We start from the raw sequence: 22,351 nt of genomic DNA, 5'->3' as shown, positions 1-22,351 counted from the left end.
CGGAGGAGAACAAACACCCTGCAGTTTAAGGGAATATGTTAATAACTTAAACTGCTTGATATACGTTGGGTCTGTATTATTTACTTCCTCGACCCCTTTCTTTAGTTCGTACCCAATCGACGTTAGTTGTTAAACTGTATGTTTCCACCGGACATGTATAACGTTATGTTTCTCGTACATTTTGTTCTTTTGGCAAAAAATGTCTACACTGACGGGCAAAACACCTGTATATGAGTATCGGTGACTCAATGCTATTAAATACCTCTACACATCTATCACTGACAACGAGTGGTTTAGTGATATATTCGTGGGAGTTGTTTGTTACCACTGACTTCTTGATTGGTTATTTAGACGGATTATTTAATGGAGAAGAGACCGCAGTTAACAGCTAAAACAGTAATTATTTATCAGTGACATCATTTGACGGTATGGTATAGAGGCATAGGCTAGGATATTTATATTGGCCAGGCCAAACATAGGTACAGGTTGGACATATATGGTTATGTTAAGCATCTCAAATATTTTAATTGAATCTAGAAGTACTACTTAGAATTTGAAAGAAGACATGCTTAGTAATAAATCTAAGTCATACATAATAAAGATCTTAGCCTAATATTGACTGCTTTTCAGAAACGCCCAAGTTCAAACATACCTTAACTATAAAAGAATTGAATAAAAACCACTGAGTTATGTTTAAGGTTCTCGAATTAAGCTTAACATTCTCGGCGAGCTTATCGTTCATCACATAACATACATTCATGTAAGAAACCTGCAGTTTTGACTGAATAGGCTGTCTGAAATAATATTACTAACTAACTAATTAATTTAGATCTACCAAATACTGTCAATAAAAAAAGATGTGCTGTCCTCGCGCTAATAAACTGAGGGCGCTATACAGCCAGACAACCATTTCCCCCTCAAGACCCAAAATAAAGAAACCGTGACAAGATCATGGACGTTTGACAACAGTTTAATACGTTGATGAATGAGTGAGAAGACGGTAAAACTGAAAGAAACAAAGGAAAAAACTATGTCTAAATAACAAGGTGAGAATAATGAGCATGTTATAAAAACAAGGCTAGATAACATATGCCACAAGAAGGTGACATTCCTGACTAAAGATAAAGTGAAATTAACATAGGCAAGGTGAACAAATACTGTATGTCTGACTTGTGGTTATCCGAAAACTGTACACTATATATACTACAATGACAACGTAGGGAACACATAATACGTAACTGAAAACAATGAGTAAACAATGGTCTAACCGAAACTCCATACAACCAAAATCCTAGCTACACGTACCCTGTACGCACACCATGCAAATAACAAAGATAACATAACCCGTAAATAGAAGCCCAAGGGTAACGAAACATACTGAATGCGTTGAGGTAATAGAATACTCAAGAATAGATGTGAAGTACACGCAATAATAAAATAGATACCTAAAATTACTACAATAAACAACCTAGTATGACTGCTATAAAAAACCCTAACAACCAGGTAACGTGTGAGCCCAAGTACGCAAATCTCACGAACCGTAAGTAACAACGTAAAACAGGAACGTAGCGGAATTGGTCTACGGTAATACATAATGGAGAATAGAAAACATTTGGGCACCTCACAAAACACAGCAGAAACTGGCCAATAACAACTTAGATTTACAATTTTGTGATCCTAAATGGCAGTAAATAATACAACAAATACTTACAGACTATCACACTCCAAGGATAGAAACTATGAGTATAGATTAAGGGTATATGATTGCATCTAAAACAAGCGATGCTTCTGAGATTAACGTGAGAATTGTAAACAAAACGATTTCTGCGCGTCCACAAGAAAAGGGTGGCGCTATACTAAAAAGAAGACATGAATAGGAATAAAATAAAAAACACAACACTCCCCGCCTGGTATATATAAATATACCAAACCTCAAAAAAACAACAACAACAATCTAAGAAGACCATATAAAGAACAAGTGTCAAAAGAACAGTTCAAGTATCAGAAAGAAGCAATATGACTTGGGTAATAGGCCTTAAGAACACCTTGGCTTTTCCATCCTTGGCAACTCTAACATCAATCTTACGGACGCTTCCATCAGCATCAGGGTAAACTTTGTCTATGATTCCGAGTGGCCACTCGTTGCGACTGACTTGGTTATCCTTCAACAGGACTACGTTTCCAATCTTGAGATTTGGTCTTCGATCAACCCATTTCTTGCGTTCTTGGAAGGAACTCAAATAATCACGACGCCAGCGTTTCCAAAAGTTTTCGGCAAGACATTGAACTTGTTTCCAATGCTTCTTATGTAGTGTAGGGGTATCAAAGTTCCCAGCAGGAGCACTGGTAGCGTCCACCTTTTGAGTGAGTAACATTGCTGGGGTAAGAACTGTAGGCTGGTCGGGGTCACATGACACTGGTACAAGGGGTCTTGCGTTCATGATTGCCATTACTTCAGCTAGAAAGGTACACAAAATCTCATGGGTAAGACGGGTGTGTTTAGATTGCAATAGCATTGCATTGAGTATCTTCCGAGCTATACCAATCATCCTTTCCCAAGAACCACCCATATGAGAAGAATGCGGTGGATTGAACAACCAAACACATCCTTTCTCTAGGAGATGCTTTCGGAGCTCTCTGGTCTCAGCAATGATGCCTAACTCCTTACATGCGCCAACAAAGTTAGTTCCCCTATCAGAACGTAGAACTCTTGCAGGGCCACGAATGGCAAAAAACCTCCGGAGAGCATTTATGAAGCTCGATGCTGAAAGGGACTCAATGACTTCCAAGTGCACTGCCCTTGTATACATACATGAAAATATGACTGCCCACCGTTTGTTATTAGCACTAGCACCTCTGGTTCTACGTGCCAAGACTTGCCATGGGCCGAAGACATCAACGCCGACACTGGTAAAAGGTGGTTCACATGTGACTCTATCAGCTGGTAGGTCAGCCATCAGTTGATACTCTTCTTTGCCTCTTAGTTTCTTACAAGTGACACATACCTTGATCACATTGCAGGTACGGCGCTTGCCTCCGACAACCCAAAACCCTGCAGCTCGGATGGCTCCCTCAGTTATATGTCTACCTTGGTGGGCCACGGATTCATGATAGTGTCTGATGATAATCGTAGAAACATGTCCAGGAGGAACAATGACTGGATGCTTCTCTTCTTGGGTGAGGTCCGCGTCAGACAAACGTCCACCAACTCTTAACAGACCGTGCTTATCAACCTGTGGATTTAGCCTTCTGAGTGAGCTTCCTTTAAGTAAGGCTCGTCCACGTTTAATGCAGTCCAATTCCTCCTTATAAGCATCTTGTTGGATGGAACGGAGGACTGTAATTCTAGCTTGTGAAAATTCATCAACTCCGCAGGAGGTGTGGGAGCATTTCCAAGTTCCTTTACCAGGCTTACCAGGAATCTTCTTGAAAGACTTTGCTATCTGCAAAAGTTTGCCGACAGCGTTAAGTAAGCCTTTCCAATTTGAAAAACGTTCAAAGCGATGAGCACCTAAATCAACATTTGAAGTTTTTGTTAGCATGGTAGTGACGACAGGTCGAACTTCAAAATCTGCTTCAGGTTGCACAAGGTCATAGTTGTTCACTTCAAGCAGTTCTTGGCGGGACAGAAACTCCGGGCCTGTAAACCACATACTGTCTTGAAGCTCATGTGCTGCAATGGATCTAGAGGCCAAGTCTGCAGGATTTTGCTTGGTAGCAACGTAACACCACTGTTCTGGACGTGTCGACTGTCTGATGCGATTTACTCTGTTTGATACGTAGACGTAGAATCGTCTGGTAGTGTTGTTAATGTAACCAAGGACGATCTTACTGTCTGTGAAGAACCTTACAGTATCTATTTCTAGATCAATTTCATCCTTGATGTACTCATACAACTCCACTGCCAAAACTGCAGCGCATAACTCTAGTCGAGGAATTGTGTGGGCTGGTTTTGGTGCTAACTTCGCTTTTCCCAACAAGAATCCAACTTGGTAATTTCCTTCTTCGTTGACGACTCTGATGTAGGCCAGTGCTCCAATGGCAAATGTAGAAGCATCAGAAAAGATACACAATTCCTTCTTTTTAGTCAACGACAATGACGATTGGATGATGCACCGGGGAACATGCACATCTTCTAACAACTTCAAGGATTCCTTCCATTTAAACCATTCAACTTCTCTTTCAAAACTGAGAGGCTCGTCCCAGTCGTTGATCTCAGAACTAAGTTCTCTCAATAGGGCCTTTCATTTTATAGTTATCGGAGCTGTCAAACCAAGGGGATCATACAAACTGTTGACGACAGATAAAACACCTCTCTTTGTGAATGCTTTGTCTTCTGAAGAAACACTGAATGTGAATGCATCAGTATCAAGGTCCCACAACATGCCTAAACTTCGCTGAATAGGGAGTGGATCTGAGGATAGATCTAGATCCTTTATGCCTTTGGCTCTGTCATCTACATCAAATGCCTTTACCACTTCTCCGCTGTTTGAAGCTATTTTATGGAGGTTAATGTTTGACTCAGCTAGCATTGCTCTTGTTCTTTTCAGAAGGTCAATGGCTCCGTGAGGTGTGGGGGATGAAGAGAGGCCATCATCAACATAGAAATTTCTTTCAACATATTGTTTAGCATCACTTCCATGGATTTTTTCACCTTTTTGAGCTGCTCTCCTTAAGCAGTAAGTGGCGACTGATGGGGAAGGACTATTTCCAAAAACATGTACCTTCATACGATACTCACAGATTTCCTTTGTCATGTCGTTGTCCTTGAACCACAGGAACCTGAGAAAATCTCTGTGATCTTCCTCAACTAGAAAGTTATAAAACATCTGCTGTATGTCGGCTGAAAAGGCTATGGGATCCTTCCTGAAACGCATTAGCACACCCAAAAGTGGGTTGTTCAGATCTGGACCGCTTAGTAGCACACTGTTCAACGAAATGTCATCAAATTCTGCTGAGGAATCAAACACGACACGAATCTGGTCAGGCTTTTGTGGGTGATGCACCCCGAATATGGGGAGATACCAACATTCTTTCCCATGTTCTAATGGAGGGGCAGGTTCGGCATGATCGTTGTCCAACATTTTTTGAACAAACTCAGCAAACTGATTCTTCTTGGTGGAATCCTTCTCCAATGACTTGCGCAGAGAGTACAAGCGCTTCTGTGCTTGTATCCGGTTATTTGGTAGGCGCCTCCTCTCAGGACGGAAAGGTAATGGTGCCACCCAACTTCCATTTTCATCTTGATGGACATGTCTATCCATTATGTCCAGAAAAATGTTATCTTCTATAGAAAGGGCTTCTTTTTCATCATCATTTGTTTTGTCAAATACTGCTGTACCAAACTGAACCTTCCCTGTAGATCCCTTGTTACTGGTGATGTTTAAGCCACTCTTCTGAGTCTTGTCAATTCTCTCTTTCACTTGAATCATGTTGGAACAAGGTTCCATGAGCGAGGTACGCCCATTACTGTAAACACTGGTTTTGAAGACGTTGTGGTGTTTGGGCTGGTGGGATGTGCCCAAACACACTTCTCCAACAATAACCCATCCCAGGTCTAGTCGCTGGGCATACGGAGCATCATGAGGGCCGTTGATGTGTTCCCGCACCTTGTGTGCCCTCAAGACATCTCTTCCGAGCAGTAACAAAATCTGCACTTGCGGATCAACTGGAGGTATCTTGTTTGCAATGTGCTTCAAATGGGAAAAATGATTTGCAATATCTGGTGTTGGGATTTCCTGTCTGTCATCTGGGATTATTTCACACTCTATCAGCGCTGGCAAGTGAAATTTGGCTTTGTCATCAATGGAACTTATCATCAGGTTGTTAGCTCTCCTACCTGCTGTCTCCATAATACCTGAACAAGTCCTCAGTGTGTAAGGGGTGGTGGTAGATGTTATGCCAAGTGCATCAAATAGTTGTGGTTTAGCCAGGGACCTGTTACTCTGCTCGTCCAATACAGCATAAACCTTGATTGCTTCATGTTCCTTCCTCTGTGTATACACCTTGACTTGGCATACCTTCGAACAAGAGCGTCCACCTAAATTATCCCCACAAATTTCAGTGCACTTAGAGGTAACAGACGAAGAGTTCTGCTCCCCACCATTATCTCCCTTAGTAACTTGTGTATCACGAAAAAATGCTTGATCAACATGGAGGGCGGTGTTGTGTCTCACACTTCCACATTCAGCACACTTCACCGATACTTTGCAATTTCTAGCAACATGATCACTTGTCGCCATACATCTGAAACAAAGTCTGTTTTCCATGAGGCAAGCTTTTCTCTCTTCCAATGGCATCGACAGAAATGCTCAACATTTGAGCAAAGGGTGTGGCTTTTTGTGAATAGGGCATTGACCACTTGCTGGAGAACTTTCAATCATACCAGTGATGTGTGTCTTCACTCTTTCTGGATACGCAAACCTTCCTGCTGGGCTGTTTACCTCGAAACTAGGATCGTTGAGAATTTTGGCTTCCTGTCGTACAAATCTGGAAAACACAGAAAATGGTGGGAACGTCACATTGTAGTCTTCCTTATACCTAGCTCCCTTTGAACGCCATTTATCTTGAAGTCCTGGTGGGAGCTTTTCCACTATTCGTTTCACCCCACCGGCCGAGTCAAGGTAACTGAGACCAGGGAGAGTTCCGTCTCTCATAGCACACTCCAGTTCTAACAACACATCACCTAACTCTCTGATTTTTGTGTTATCCTTGGTGTTCACCTTTGGGAAATCATCAACTTTCCTCAACAATGCTTGCTCCACTACTTCTGGAGCTCCATAACACTCATCCAGGCGTTGCCATACCATATCTAATCCCACTTGTGGGTTAGTAACCTGAGCTGAGCGTAATCTTTTGGCATGTAATGACGACTTTCCACCTAGCCACTTTATCAACAGATCAAGTTCTTCCCTGGGTAACAAATTAAGATCCCTAATCACATCTCTAAATGATGCCTTCCATGCTCTGTAATTTTCTGGTTTCTCGTCAAATATAATAAGCCTGGAACTCACCAAGTCTTTTCGAATAAGATACTTAGCAAGGTCTTCAGTCTCTTGCCGGTAATTTGCTCTTGTCTGAGTGATGATAGGATTTCTTGAAGCTGCCTGATCACTAAAATGGTGTTGAATATAATCACTGGTTCGTTGATTGGAATTTACTTCGTGAATATCTGCATCACGTAATTCGTCATGGCTTCCTAATGATTGATCTTCATCATACACTGCGGCTTCAGCTGTAGCAGCAGCAGCTACCTTTTCACTTTGCAGAATAAGCATATCAGCGTCCAGTGCTGCCTTTTGTCTCAACAGTTCAGCCTCTTTGTTTGCATATGCGAGCAATGCCCGAGCCGATTCAACCTTAGCCCGTGCCTTCATTGCTGCTGAACTCGTGGAGGATCCATATATGCTAGAGCTTTTAGTGGATTTTGACTTAACAGATTTTGTGTCAACGTTGGCTGAATCACGATGTTGCCTTGTACTGCTGTCGTGATCCATTGTTTTACTTCGGTCTGTTTCCTTACCCGTTGCTTCGCTGGGTTCTTTCTCAACACGGAAATGTCTTCCTGATCGTGTACTCATTGCTATGCCTTGATTCAGTCTTTTTACTGTGCTGTCCTCGCGCTAATAAACTGAGGGCGCTATACAGCCAGACAACCATTTCCCCCTCAAGACCCAAAATAAAGAAACCGTGACAAGATCATGGACGTTTGACAACAGTTTAATACGTTGATGAATGAGTGAGAAGACAGTAAAACTGAAAGAAACAAAGGAAAAAACTATGTCTAAATAGCAAGGTGAGAATAATGAACATGTTATAAAAACAAGGCTAGATAACATATGCCACAAGAAGGTGACATTCCTGACTAAAGATAAAGTGAAATTAACATAGGCAAGGTGAACAAATACTGTATGTCTGACTTGTGGTTATCCGAAAACTGTACACTATATATACTACAATGACAACGTAGGGAACACATAATACGTAACTGAAAACTATGAGTAAACAATGGTCTAACCGAAACTCCATACAACCAAAATCCTAGCTACACGTACCCTGTACGCACACCATGCAAATAACAAAGATAACATAACCCGTAAATAGAAGCCCAAGGGTAACGAAACATACTGGATGCGTTGAGGTAATAGAATACTCAAGAATAGATGTGAAGTACACGCAATAATAAAATAGATACCTAAAATTACTACAATAAACAACCTAGTATGACTGCTATAAAAAACCCTAACAACCAGGTAACGTGTGAGCCCAAGTACGCAAATCTCACGAACCGTAAGTAACAACGTAAAACAGGAACGTAGCGGAATTGGTCTACGGTAATACATAATGGAGAATAGAAAACATTTGGGCACCTCACAAAACACAGCAGAAACTGGCCAATAACAACTTAGATTTACAATTTTGTGATCCTAAATGGCAGTAAATAATACAACAAATACTTACAGACTATCACACTCCAAGGATAGAAACTATGAGTATAGATTAAGGGTATATGATTGCATCTAAAACAAGCGATGCTTCTGAGATTAACGTGAGAATTGTAAACAAAACGATTTCTGCGCGTCCACAAGAAAAGGGTGGCGCTATACTAAAAAGAAAACATGAATAGGAATAAAATCAAAAACACATCAAAAGAAGTGATTATATGTGGTGAAATCAATGCAAAAGTTGGCTCATCAAATCCTTTCTTTCCTTAACATATTGGAAAATACACCACTGGAAATACTAATACTATTGGTGAATTCTTAACAGACGTAATTGTACGTAACGATCTATACTTATGTAATACTCTCTACAAACACAAACTTGAGCAAATCAACACTTATACAAGTAATTTTATACCCAATAATCACAGAAACCCTATCAGGAGCCAAATTGACTATATCATAGCCCCATTAAACTTCAAAATTATTAATATTGATGCTCGAGCTTATAATGGCCTTCATATTAACACTGATCACAAAATCATTATAAGTAGTTTTACCCTGAATAGCTCAACAAGAAGACAAATTTATCCAGTCAATAAGACTGATGAAAGTAGTAATTCCTGTCATCTTAAATAAAAAAAAAAATTACTATAATGAAAACGTATTTAACACATTAAACGAAACCAATTTTTCACAGTCACCAGCTACTTATTGGAAGGAACTGTCAACAGTTTGTTTAAACAATGCCCGAAACTTAAATCCACTATTAAAAAAATATCGTTTTAATAATAATAAAATAGCAAGCTTATCCAAGAAACAAAAAGACCTTAGACTACAGATTGACAACTGTAAAAATATTGATCAAAAGAGAAATTTAAAAACTAATAGGAACAAAATAATTATACAACATATTCTAGTCAAAACTACCCATGAACAAAAATTAATTGACGAAATTTCCGACATTGAAAATTGTAAGGATGACTCCCACCCTTTCTTTAAAGCAATAAGAGTAGTACAACAAAAGATAAGAGAGACTCTATAACAATTAAATTTGGCGATAAACATATAGGAGAAACCGACGCAAAATTAAAGAAATCAGCAAACATTTCGAATAGACTTTTAACTGCAATATTCCAGATCCCAAACCAAACGTGTTTCCAGAGAAACTAAACACGCCTTTTGATGAAGATGAGATTAAACAAGCAGTCTCATCCTTAAAATATAATAAAACCACAGGTTGTGACAAGGTCACAGCCGAGCATCTAAAATGTGCCCCATGCACACACAAACACAAAGCAAATATCTTAAATAGTATAGCCGAATCAGGAGATTTCCCAATTGAAATTAAACAATGAGTCCTAACTCCTATCCAAAAACCGGGAAAGACCAAAGGTCCAACAGAAAACTTAAGACCAGTCATTTTATTATCAACACTGAGGAAAATTCTTGTGGTTTGTGTGGCCAGGAGGATTCGTCCGTCAATTGATGAGCATATCCTCCCCATTACCCAAACTGCCTACACTTCAGGACGTTACACGGCTGAACTTGTCTTCGCTTTTAAAGTGCTAGCAGAAAAAGCTATAACATCCATAGGTTACACTATAAATCTATTGAGCTAGATATGAGCAAGGCGTTCGACACAATTCAAAGAGGATCCTTGCTAACTGACCTAGAACAGGTTCTTGATAACGACGAACTTCACCTGATATCACTACTAATCGATAACGTCTCATACACCGTCAAATTAGAGGGCAAACTCGGACTTGCTTTTAACACTAACATTGGTTCACCACAAGGAGATAGTGCAAGTGCACTATTTTCTATAACTTATCTAGCCAACTCTTTGAAATCAGATGATAATAATATCGATGCAGTTATCCTGCCATCGCAGTTAGTTGATCATGATTACAGCACTACCACCACTAATTCTTTTTTCACAGTAGACCAACAATACGCTGATGATATCTCTTGGGCATCAACTGGTCAGCATATACTGCAAGATATCGAAAAACGAGTTTCTGACAAACTGGCAGTAAGAAATCTAAAAATCAATTGCACAAAAACTGAGAAATTTACAATCACAAGAAAAGGAAATGAAAGTTGGAAGAAGTGTAAATATGTTGGAATCTTGCTGGGGACCGAAGAAGACATTAACAGAAGAATTGGTATAACCAACGGTGCTTTCAACACACTGTCAAGCATTTTTAAAAGCAAAAACATAAGCCGGAACGTTAAGCTTAGGATTTTTGAGACTTTATTAAAGAGTATTTTTTGTACAATTGCGAACTGTGGGCACAACAGGGATCTTGATCGCAAAATTGACACTTTTCAAGGGAGACTACTTCGAAATATTCTCAACATTAGATGGACCAATAATAATTGGTTATCAAATGATGAGCTATACAACGAAACCAACCAAACACCTTGGTCATCGATAGTCGCACATAGAAATTGAGATTTTTTGGTCATGTAGCAAGACTCCAGAAGGACGCTCCAGCAAAGGTTGCTTCAAGAGAAGCACTGAGACATACTGCTAAAGCAGTTGGAAGGCCCGTGACTACCTTGCTTGGAAAAATAAAGTCGCAATTCAAGGACATTAATATTAACAATTTCGAGGAAGCAATAAACCTTGCGCAAGATCCTAATACGTGGCGGAGGTTAATAACTGAGCATGTCGAATAGACGAGACTCAACTTACTACTTCTACTAATTATTTTAATGACCTAACTCCTCCCAATATAACTAACATTTAATGTGAAATATAGATTTTAAAATACTGTCTAGACCTTTGATATTCTTTATAACGTTAGTTCCAATTTAACTTTAAACATAAAAAAAATTAAAAACATAATTATTGAAAACAAAGCTTTCATCCATGTCTAGTAGTAACTATGGGGTGTGTTGTTTCACTCACAGCTCTTTTTGAGTTAATTTTGCCTGCTAAATTATAAAAAAAAACGTACGTCATTTCCAACCATCGGACTTATGATCACATAAAATTTAAAAAGTAAAATGGTTTGCAAAATGAAAGTGCGCCACATATTTTACTCTGCAACAATATATAACAGACGTTAGCCAGAGCCGTATAGCTCTGACCTTAGTTTTAAAAGGGTGTCAGCTGATCAATAAACTTGTAACCACTTGATTTATATCTTGTGTTTGTTAATCTACATTTGTCCGCCAACTGTTCACACCCGCTGAACTCCATAGTCACAGAAGATATTACAATGAAGACCCAAATCATCCGATTAAACTGAAAAGTAGTAAATAATTAATATAATTAAACACTAAAGGATATGATGTGTTTCCATATAAAAAAATTATTTGTAAAGAAAATGTAAAAAAGCGGATGGTGTTATTTATTTGGAAGACACGATCATTTTTAGAAAGATAAGATCATATGCAATACCCAATTAAGGATTATCTACAAACACAAAGAGAGAAAAATGTGACATTTCGAAGAAAAACACTAGAAGTTAAGTCACACTCAAACCGTAACTTAGGGATGAAGTTGATAATTCAGGGAACTATCGGTAAATTTCACATGATGTTATTTAAATAAAATTGATTAGCTTTTAGTAGTTATAGAGATTTCAACATATATACATGATTTCAAAAAATCCTGTTAAAAGGCAGGTCAATGGAGTTTACGCAAAAAACTTTGAATTTGGTTCATAAATTAAATAATTCGGTAGTTAAAATATTAATTTTCTCTTTAAACATGCACTGTAAACATTAGTTAGTCACGAATGGCAAAAATCTAGTCACAGTGACTAGAGTTAGCTAGTCATTACCAATTCGTTAGTTGCAGACCAATTTGCATGGTCGTTCGACTAACATAAATTAGTCACATAAATTTGTACGAACTTTGTTGACACTCACTATGCATGTCATGTATGTAAGCGTGACGAGAATATTCTAGTCTTCTGTTTGTTTACTTTCTATAACCTTCAGCTTTGACCAATGACGTCATTATTTTTATCCAATCATCGTACCGTAGAATACCGTGTGCTCAGCTGATCAGAGATCAAAAATTCAGACGACGGCCGGCGATTACATGTATACTGTATGCACGTACGTGGTACGTCGTACATCGTACATTGCGGTCATTACCTAACTGTAGATAGAACAGGGCCATCAACAAAATAAGAAGATTCTTAATCATTTAACAAATTGTCAGAAGCAGTTTCAAAATGTGGTCAGTTAGGTAAGTTCAATCACAACTGAAATTCTAATAAATAATAATTGACACAATTGACATAATGTTCAAAGAAGGTTTGAATATCCGCGATATGTTTGGCTGGAAAGTATGGGTAAAATTATAACGTTAGGCCATAGCAAGCAAAACTGTGGCTAACGCTAGGACGTAGCTAGACTAGGAGTTTAGTCTACCTAGTGTAGCCCACATGCGCTCGTAGATGTATATTACCATAGAAGCAGTAATACACACTTATATGACATATTTTATATAAATGTGTATTATTAACTAGTATACTAGGCCTATATTCTATAATGTTACGAGCGCCTGTGGTGTAGGCTAGCATACGTCAAGTTTCTAGACACTTCGTCGACCACCAACCCGGTCTGCATTTCGTGCACTCTGAACTGAAGATCTTCGGATTGGTACTTACCTTCTGCTCTAGTACATGGTACAAAGTACATGGTTCTCATATTTTAGGTTATTTTTGATAAAGTTGGAAGTACCTGGTGTTTAACTAAGAACAAAAACTCAGTTTCAATGCATGAAATACCCATAATGTTGTTAGCTTAGGCCCAGGCCTCAGGTTCATAGTGGCGCTATGTTAGTATCCTACTTCCTAGACCAAGTCTACACCAGCTGTAGCCCAATGTTGTAGGGTTCTGTATCCTAAGTGGAGTGGCTGCTGAGTGCTAATACCCTGGACAGAGAATGTTTTGAGTCTTATTTAGCAAATAATCCACAAAGGTATGCGTTTTCTGCTCCTGCATATGTGCATCAAGGGGTTTTGAACCTACTCAGCCTATCATTAATTTTCTGTTTTTTTCAATTTTCAGAGAAAGTTGATGTGCCGAGTCCTCAGCATTCACAGCTATATACTTTGAATGGTTGTGGTATCAATGGACTCAACTGGCTAGATGAGGTAACAACAAATTCCAAACAACTCTGACAGCAGAAATAGATGTCCTGATACTTCCATGGGAGATCTACTGTAGTAACTATAGGAACCAGTGCTTGCCACCCATGGAGAATAAGGTAATTTGACGTTGTTGTTCTTTGACGAGCAACAAATTTGAATGTTTTATCACAAATTATGCCCCCTTACTACCTCTTGTCCCCTACACCTGTCTTTAATACATTGTAACAACCTATGGATAAACCTTTAAATGGACTGGATATGTTATTGAGGTGAACTGTGTATTTAGATAGCATTTCAGTAACCTTTCCTTTAGACTACTGTGCATACTGTTACAGTTAGGCTGTGGTTTACAAATCCCAATGATCCAGTTTTGGCAAAGAACACCTTCAATTCTCTTATTCTAAGTAACTTAACAGTTGCACTGAAGTGACAGGCAATATCAGTTTAACATGTTCCAAACAGTTCAGGAATACATTGGGGTATGTCCTGTAGGTCAGTTTGGGAGGAATCAACTGAGCTAAACAAAAGAAGTTTTCAATTTCATCACATTTCAGAGCCAGAGACGAGAAAGCCCTCCCCGCTGACCCTTCTCTGGATGATGTTGCTGCAGGTATGGCAAGCCAGACCATGTGGACTGTGATCCGGATACCAATACAACCTGCAAGAATCATAAATGCACCCAACTTGGTCAAGTTTATCAAAATTGGTGACTGGAAATGTTGTTGCAGACGTAGACCTGGTTACTGCTTACACAGTATTGCTCATATGTGTATTTACACACTGCACAGTGCATACTGAAATCTCTGAAAAGACATCTTTATGGACCAAAAATGATAATTGCATTGAAATATGTTATGGTTTACATTGTGACGACTATAAAAAGTATCATTTTGGTATGAAAAAAAAATTAATCTCTCACTTGAGTTGGCATACTCCTATTAGAGTCTATATCCATCCCTTCGATTGTTCTCCTTCAGGAAAAGTGTCAAAGAGCAGCGGGGAACATCTTTTTTGACCTGTTATCAATCATAATATAGTTTTTTGTGGCTTGCATGTTGAAGAGTATGAATGTACATGTGGTGAGAAAATTGAGTCAATTGAGGCAGTTTTAGACCCCTTTAGGCTTCCCAGGAGCAGCGTAGGAAAATTGTTTACCTCTGAGTGCAGAGGTTTGTTTACAAGTGACGAAAACTTCCGGCTCGAATAGCAAAAAATCTACATGGTCATGATACAGAAAATTGTTAGTGCCATGAAAGGCCAACTTGTCAGCTATCCGGTGATAGGTAGCATTTAGCTAGTGAAAACTTCTATCTAGACTTAGAGACCACATTACTTTTGTGATTTAGTGTGTAAGTCAATGGGGCTTTGAATGGGCTTATGCTACCTTAAGTTACATATAAGGAACAATCTGTGATATATAGTGCGCATTATGCAATCACATAAAATATGAAATAACCACAGTACGTAAAGACATAGAAAAGTTGTGGCGGAATGGTTGGGGCACTGAACACATGATTCCATGATCGTAGGTTCATGTACCAACCTGGTCGATACGTATGTATCTTTAATGGAGACACTTAATCTCAATTGCCGCTCTTTACTCAGGTGTTTAGGGTACCCTGGGAGGTAATTCAAAAATATAGCATTTGCACCGCTTCATGGCTGCAATGATATGGGATGTCCCCTGGGGAACATGTAGCTGTAGCTCAGCATTGTTTCTACCATTCAAGACATAACTTATAGTTTGTGATAAAGTACTTCTAGAAATGTTTTAACTACTTTGTTTTCTGTTCCACCCTAATGTTGCGTCAAGGATAATAACATATTCAACTTACATGTTCTGCATTAATATTGTACCATCACATCCATGGTCAGAAACTGATAATAGTATCACTTCCAAGTTCCTAATTCAAGATGAAGATTATAAGGATATTTTCTGGCACTTTTTAACAGCTAAGGTCATATAGAGCTACTCAAGGCCTTTTTATACCATTTGATTTGACATGGGGTATTATTTTTATAAATAAATTTATAAATATGATATATTATTTTGTGTATATTAAATATATGTTATGTATATTTAAATATTAATTAAGATAATTTATTTGGCTTAACTTCTCTTTTTATATTTGAGCTGCGTACTCGCAATTTTCCTGTTGTCTGCCCACATCTCTTCCATGCTGCTATTTTGATGAAACTGATGGAGCCCATAATGATGCATGGTCAGTGGACAATGAGGGTCTTTAAGAAATTGTAGGTATAGGTCATCATGGGGTCTAATTGTTTGAAAACTGTCGAACACTGCCAACTTAATGGCTTAGAAGTATTTCAAAGTATTCCCATAAGTATTCTCAAGATGTTTTGTGGGAAAAGATTTTGAAAATTTTGTAAAAATAAGTTTTCCCAATTTTCCCATAAATATTTATTTTAATTTTAAATGTTCTTTAACCTTTAGTGTTTGTTACTGTTCTTTATGAGATGACTTTTAAATGGAATGTTTATTTGTCACATTTTGCATTAATACTGAATGTTAATAAAAATTACCATGAAACTTACAATGTGTGTCACTATCTCATTTCTTAACTAATCAGTACTTAATCTTAAACTAGTCTTTTGACCTAAATAAGTAGTCACAGTTGCAATGACTAATATTTTTAGTCACTGGACTAAGCTTTGGTCGATAGAGGCATCGTAGTAGGACTAATTTTAATTAGTCAGAAAACTCAATTTAATTAGTCACAAAACTAATGTTATATAGTCAAATGACTAGAAAAAACTGGTCGATAGAGACATCGTTGTGACTATTTTTTTTTAGTCATATTGACTAACTATTGTTTACAGTGTGAATTTGATATGCATCTGCTTCTCTAAATTGCATCTTCATTATCAAAACTCATTTATTTCAATACAACTCCAAAACAAAATCCTTATACTTTATAAAACCCTTGCATTAGTTGAATTAGAGGCTTCCTTTTATGATTCCTATTACATAAGTGACTAATATTTACATTTAAATTACAATTTCCAACTGAAAGTTCTAAATGAAAACAAAACCTATTAGATCGATATTTTTCTTCAAAAATATAATCTCAATTACTGATTCCTTAATGTTTGTAACATTCTCGACCCTTTTTTGAAATGAAATGTGCCTCACTCTATTCATGAGTATCCATACATTCTTATTATAAAACACCTTACTAGCTAATAAACCTTTAAAGTGGCCATGACACGAACATTTCAAAGTCTTATCTTTTGGGGATCCATATATTAGGCATGTTCTCTAGAACATATTTCAACCATTCTGCTAGTTAAAAACTTCGGGGCTTGAAAGGTTCGTTCACCCGAAAATGTTCTTAAGGTCATGACGTCATGTTACGTCATGTTAGGAACACGATTTGCTCATTTAACAAAAAAAACAAAACATTTCGTCTATTGCGACTTCAGCGTAGTATCTCTAATACTAGTACTACTAGTATTAGTGCTCGGCCGCGCTTACCCCAAAGATTCGCCACTTGTCCCACTGGAGGATTCATGTTCCCCGATCTGATCTTCGGAGTTCTTAATGTGGGTTACTTGACAGGAGAAAGACTCGTTTATGTCGACCCGCTAAAACCTATTGGTTTCATTTCATAAGAAAGGAGGGCTCGTAGTCTGCTTCCGTGAAGTGTTTGCTTCGCACGGAGCTGTATAATGGCTAGACCCAGTGATATCGGCGCTGGTGTTCTGCACTTACTTGGTCATAATCGCCGGGTTTTTTTTTGTTCGTCCTTCGGCCATCGATGAGGGCTAACTGCATGGGTTATGGGATTACTGCAGCCCCAACAACACAACGGACCAGCATTTCTCTCGGATATTCTGCAATATGTTTAAAAAAAAACTTGAAATTTCTAACGATATAACGTAATACAGTGTTTGTTCTCTCAGTAAAAATGTCCGTGTATGTGTGACGGTATGATCCGCGCACCCGGTACATGCCTGGGCTTGGCACTTGTGTTACTAATATGACGTCATCTTTGTCTTGTTTTGAAATCACATTTTTCATAGTTCTGTTTTCGGATGCGATTATTAAAACGTTATATTTTAATTAGATCCTTGAGGTTTTGAAAGTTTGAGGTGATGAGAATAGTTTTGAACATAGATTTTTTCATAGATTCAGAGGAAATTCATGTCACGGCCTCTCTAAGTAATCAAGTTATGGTAAAACAATAAAACTAATTCTTGAATCCTACATTACAGATTTTTCCCTCTTATCTAATCTAATCCATTTATTTTTGTTTGTATTTGACTCCCCTTAAATCAACCTCTATTTCCGTCCCATCAACTGTCCTAGTTTATCGCTTTACTTTCCTTTATTTTCGTTCGTGATTTTTATTAGCTATTACATTATAATAATTATCAGTAACTCTATTTTTTCACTCTAGATTCCTATCTCCTGTGTGTATCTAGCAGGCCTCTCTCCTAGAGTTGATGAGTCTGGTCTGAACCTTATCCTTCAGTCTGGTCTCTCTCTCTCTATCTTGAGTTCTCTTCAGAAGCTGGAGATCGGTGACGTCAACAGGAGACTAACTAATGAAGAGTTGGCGGCCATCTTGTCTTACTCCTCACAGTGTAAAAGCTTGAAGGATATGCTGTAAGTATTCCGGTGTAGTTGTTAGAATCATCATAACAGTAAAACAGAGAACAAATTTAATTATGAAAGTTATCAATATTAAATTAACAATAGAGAATTTAAAGCCTGCAGTGTTTTGATGTCAAGGATTGGATTTAATTAGTTTAGTTGGTTTTATTTCAATACTTATGTCATCGTGAAATGAAATTCTGTAGAATGTTATGATTAATAAAACAAAATATAATGGATACATAGGGAGTAGCTTAAAAAAGCTGTTGGTAAGAGAGGGTTGGGTGGGGGTGTTTAAAACGTTCTTTATTTATTTTATTGTTAACATTTAACTAAAACTTAGGTTTTAGAATGACATGAATGTTTATTAGAATAAAACAAAAGATATTTACGAAAGATAGTTTGAATTAAATCAATCTAATGAGTTTAATGAACATTTTAAAATAGGGTTTTTAAGTTTGTAAGTAGTAAATGTAACTTCTCAGGCTGAAAGCTCCAAAATATTCGTTTTTCAATTATGTACAAACTATTTCATTTTTTCAACGAAAGGGACTGGAAATCGTTATTAATATTTAAAAGAAGTTAAATAATGGCAACAAAATAGCAAAAACCTATAAATCTATACTTTAAACCCAAGAAATTGTCATCAGATTATAATACTCTATTCACTAGTAAAACTGAAATTTATACGAAACAAGCAACCAATAAAACAGTTTTAGTTGGCGCAGTTTTAAAAAAAAAGTTACTCAAAATAAGTTAATAAATATAAGTTATCAAAAAGGAAAATATATAATTGTAATGGAGTTAACTTTTTAAATATATTTTTTTTTACTATCATAACATAATTAAAGGCATAAAAGGTATCTCTTAAATTACATAGGTTAATATGTAATCCATTTAAAACTACATCCTTTTTTTAGTTTGAAATACAATTTGACACCAAATATGCTAAATTAATATTATTTCATTATTTGTCATAATTTTAAAAATGATTTTAAAGGTCATCGTGAGCTTCTGCTTTTCATAAGTCATAACTTTGAACAAGAACTGTTTAATATGTTGTTATTCCTTGTATAAATATTACTTCATACTTGGTTAGAGCATGACGTCCCTGCTTTGTCCAACCCTACCCCAACTCCTCACTTATAACCCATTCGAACACCGGTTTCACTCAAAACATTCCTGACACCTCCAATTTACCAACCCACCGTAGCTCTATCTGCCCCCTTCAGATAACTTTCATTACACCCTTTGTTCTTTGTAGTTTCCCTTTCAATTCATTTTGACCGTTCTCCTACCCTAACCCTATCATCACCCTATTTGTTCCTGCCACCGAATTGTTTGTGTCTATTATCTCCAGCTCCATTATCAATTATTTGTGTTTTCTTTGTTTCTTCATGCGCATTGATTGCTTTACATAGGCCAAGTCTAAGAATATATTGTAGTTTTGCAGACAGAGACGTAAACCTCGCTAATACTTTAATATATTTATTTTTCTCAGAGTCAAATTGGTAACACAACGAATATATTCGGTTTAATATTACCGCTACTCCTCTCACCTTAATCAGTTCCTCAGACCAACCTCATAAACAGTTTACAATTTCCATCCTCACACAGTAACGTTAATGTTATTAGTTGATATTTTCCAAGGTGTATGGCGTGTTACTAAAGCAATGAAAGAAATATATTTAAGTTGCCGGATCCCGCATCACCCGACACTCAAAGAAAAAGGGAAAAATATTCATTAATAACATCAATAAAACACCATAAAAATGACAATTATTCAACCTGTCACATTCTCAATGCCATTCCAGGAATAACTGTAACCACGGACAATGTATTAATGAAAAGTATTGTACATTAGCAGTATTGCCTGGTCGAATTATAAAAAAAGAAAGGTAATACAGATCTATGATTATTCACTTTCTAGACTATCAATGCTCCATCCCAATCCCCATGTTCAGTATCCTCTTCACTAAGTTGAGTCTAACCTCCCCCACCCTACAGACACCCTTTACCTGTTCCCGCCACTGGCCCTCCCCTTCGCCATTCCCTTCAGAGAGTTTTAAGAGAGCCCATTGAATCCATTCCATGTTTCTATCCGATAAATCGTCACCATATTTTTATTAGGTCATACGCCCTGTAATTGCATACGTTACCTTCTTATATTTTGGTTATTCTTCGTAAGTTTTATCTAAATGAGCAAAATTGCTTTCATTGCACGGTTGTTTAAATGCATCCTCAAATGCTCCCGTGCAAACCAATCGAAGGAATCTTGGTATTTAAGACTTGCATAAACGGATACTTCTGGATCATTAGAATCACGTGTTTCACTGTTGAATTTTATCGAATTTTTTTGACTGTTTAAAAACAAATGGCATGGTGATTGATTTCGTATTGAGAGAGATGTGTGCATGTCAAACAAAGAGCTAAACAATAATAATAATAATAGGATGATTAAAAGCCGTATTGAACAAATAAAAAAGAAACCTTATTAGTGAATGGTCTTTATACTTCTCCGTAGTAAGCTGTGCACATAGCTACATTGCCAGCCATGTCATGAACATTCATATAGTCTACAGTGATGTAATTCTGTCTAAAGGTAAGTTGGCCTGACGTTTCGATCCTAGCGGGATATTCTTCAAAGGCTAAATGAGAGAAGAAAGAAAGAAACCAACAGGGGAAGAGGAGGGGTAGGAGATAAACAGTGGAGGGACAAAGAGAAGATTTAGAGAATGGGGTAGGGAATAAACTGGAGAAGGACAAAGACAGAAAGGTGTGGAGAAAAAAGAGTGGAAGAGAGATAAGAGAAGAGGAGTGAAAGGGGGGACAAGGGGAGAAGGAGGGGCAGGAGAAAAGTTAGTCATGTCCTTCATGAATGTTGAGCCCATGAGGTTGAATGGTGCGAAGGCGTTGCATCCACGGCCTTTCTCTGCTGATTCGTACTAGGTCAGGACGGCTACCCAAGGATTCAATCCCCTGTAAGGACATGTCGTTAATTGTATGGTTTGGAAGGTTAAAGTGTTCTCCAACTGGGGTCTCAGTCTTCATGGTGTTGACTGTGGATCTAATTAAAGATGAAAATGTCAGTTTTGAGAGATACATTCAAAAAGTAAGGTGCGGAGAAGCCGAGAACAATAATCCAATAAGTCCCAATTAATAAACCATGACGGTTAAACTTGATGAAAGGCTATACTGTATCGATCTTTCAATCCTTCACAAAAACTATACAACAATAGTGAACTACACTGCAGTAGTGAAATGTCCAGTGTTCTATCTCGACATTTACCAAAGAATGAAATGAATTCCCAACGCTTATTTAATATACTTTTAACCGATATTGGTTGCTTCTCTCGAGTTTGATACTTACGCCGTCAATGTATGAAAAATTGACATCATTTAGATTTGACTTTATTGAAATATCAACCAGGCACATGACCAGCCTCGTTATTGTAAGAGGGAAGCCTCATATTTTGTCCTAAACTTAAGAGTTAGAGAGATTAATGTTGTAAGGCTTACATTGAAAAGACTTTTCACAGCACCATAAAGTGTTTGCCCTTTTTTACATTTTTTTCTTTGGAAGGGTAGGGGGGGGGGGAGCTTCAAAATTGGCTTGCGTCTGTTGGAAGGAGTCAAAACAGGTGATCTCCTTTTACTTAATAATTCTCAATGCTGTAGCAGTGGAGAGGTTGACACAAGAATGGTTTGTTCGATACAATATAAATTATTTAAATTTCATCAATATTTATATTGCATGGCCTTTACTTTATATAAACTATTTATGAAAGATTCCAAAGCAGCTCTTTCAAACAGTCCCTCTGTTCCTTCCACCAGCTCGGTTAATTCATATCGACCCATGCAAGTTCTGTCTGTTGTCGATCTTAAATGGCTTTGCCTGAAAATAAAAATATTTAGAAAGATATGCCAAAAAAAGATCGGATTGCTGAAAAAGAGGTAAAACGAGTATTGTAAACTAATCACATGTCACACCACGATCCATATATGTTTGGTCTATTTACTTGTTCAAGTTACCAGTATAAAGACACGAAGTGTAGACTGCACTGCAAATGTTTGAGATGAAACCGTCCAATTACCTTGTCAGTGACGATGGAGCAGTGAAAGAGGATGAGCATGGCACGGGGGGGGGGGGGGGTTGATTGGGCACATGCTCC

The 22,351-nt window shown here is 37.7% G+C and overlaps 3 protein-coding genes and 1 long non-coding RNA gene across 7 annotated transcripts in view; 2 read left to right on the top strand and 2 right to left on the bottom strand.

Moving 5' to 3' along the window:
- Positions 1-22,351, top strand: part of LOC139969989 (uncharacterized) — a 51,817-nt gene that overhangs the window by 2,845 nt on the left and 26,621 nt on the right. For all 3 annotated transcript variants that reach the window (XR_011793857.1, XM_071975497.1, XM_071975496.1), the window contains exon 3: positions 17,983-18,191. Coding sequence is in view for 2 of the 3 variants with exons in the window: in XM_071975497.1 (XP_071831598.1) it covers positions 17,983-18,191 (209 nt within the window). In the remaining variant the exon portion in view is untranslated. The remainder of the gene's footprint in view (positions 1-17,982; positions 18,192-22,351) is intronic.
- LOC139970306 (uncharacterized) lies at positions 682-4,240 on the bottom strand. The gene is made up of 2 exons (XM_071975980.1): positions 1,712-4,240; positions 682-1,006 (listed from the first exon to the last, which is right to left on the bottom strand). Exon 1 carries the CDS (start codon positions 3,651-3,653, stop codon positions 1,995-1,997), a length of 1,659 nt encoding a protein of 552 aa, XP_071832081.1. The 5' UTR covers positions 3,654-4,240; the 3' UTR covers positions 682-1,006; positions 1,712-1,994.
- Positions 4,240-8,668, bottom strand: LOC139970304 (uncharacterized). 2 transcript variants are annotated; one of them, XM_071975978.1, is made up of 2 exons: positions 8,461-8,667; positions 4,240-7,755 (listed from the first exon to the last, which is right to left on the bottom strand). In XM_071975978.1, the coding sequence occupies exon 2, from the start codon at positions 6,297-6,299 to the stop codon at positions 4,245-4,247; it is 2,055 nt and encodes a 684-aa protein (XP_071832079.1). In that variant the 5' UTR covers positions 6,300-7,755; positions 8,461-8,667; the 3' UTR covers positions 4,240-4,244. The 2 variants fall into 2 exon arrangements, with proteins under 2 accessions (XP_071832079.1, XP_071832080.1); XM_071975979.1 differs by having other exon boundaries at positions 6,099-7,755; positions 8,461-8,668.
- Positions 12,165-15,938, top strand: LOC139970135 (uncharacterized). The gene is made up of 3 exons (XR_011794038.1): positions 12,165-12,651; positions 13,479-13,677; positions 14,116-15,938. It is a non-coding gene; the product is annotated as an uncharacterized lncRNA (long non-coding RNA).

Source organism: Apostichopus japonicus, chromosome 7 (assembly GCF_037975245.1).
Source record: "Apostichopus japonicus isolate 1M-3 chromosome 7, ASM3797524v1, whole genome shotgun sequence".
Taxonomy (NCBI): domain Eukaryota; kingdom Metazoa; phylum Echinodermata; class Holothuroidea; order Aspidochirotida; family Stichopodidae; genus Apostichopus; species Apostichopus japonicus.
The sequence above is the reverse complement of the archived record's forward strand: the minus strand, read 5'-3'. Positions and strand labels throughout refer to the sequence as shown.

Coding starts and splice junctions, on each gene's coding strand:
- LOC139970304 (XM_071975978.1), bottom strand. CDS start 6,299: ATGCCATTGGAAGAGAGAAAAGCTTGCCTCATGGAAAACAGACTTTGT.
- LOC139970306 (XM_071975980.1), bottom strand. CDS start 3,653: ATGTGGTTTACAGGCCCGGAGTTTCTGTCCCGCCAAGAACTGCTTGAA.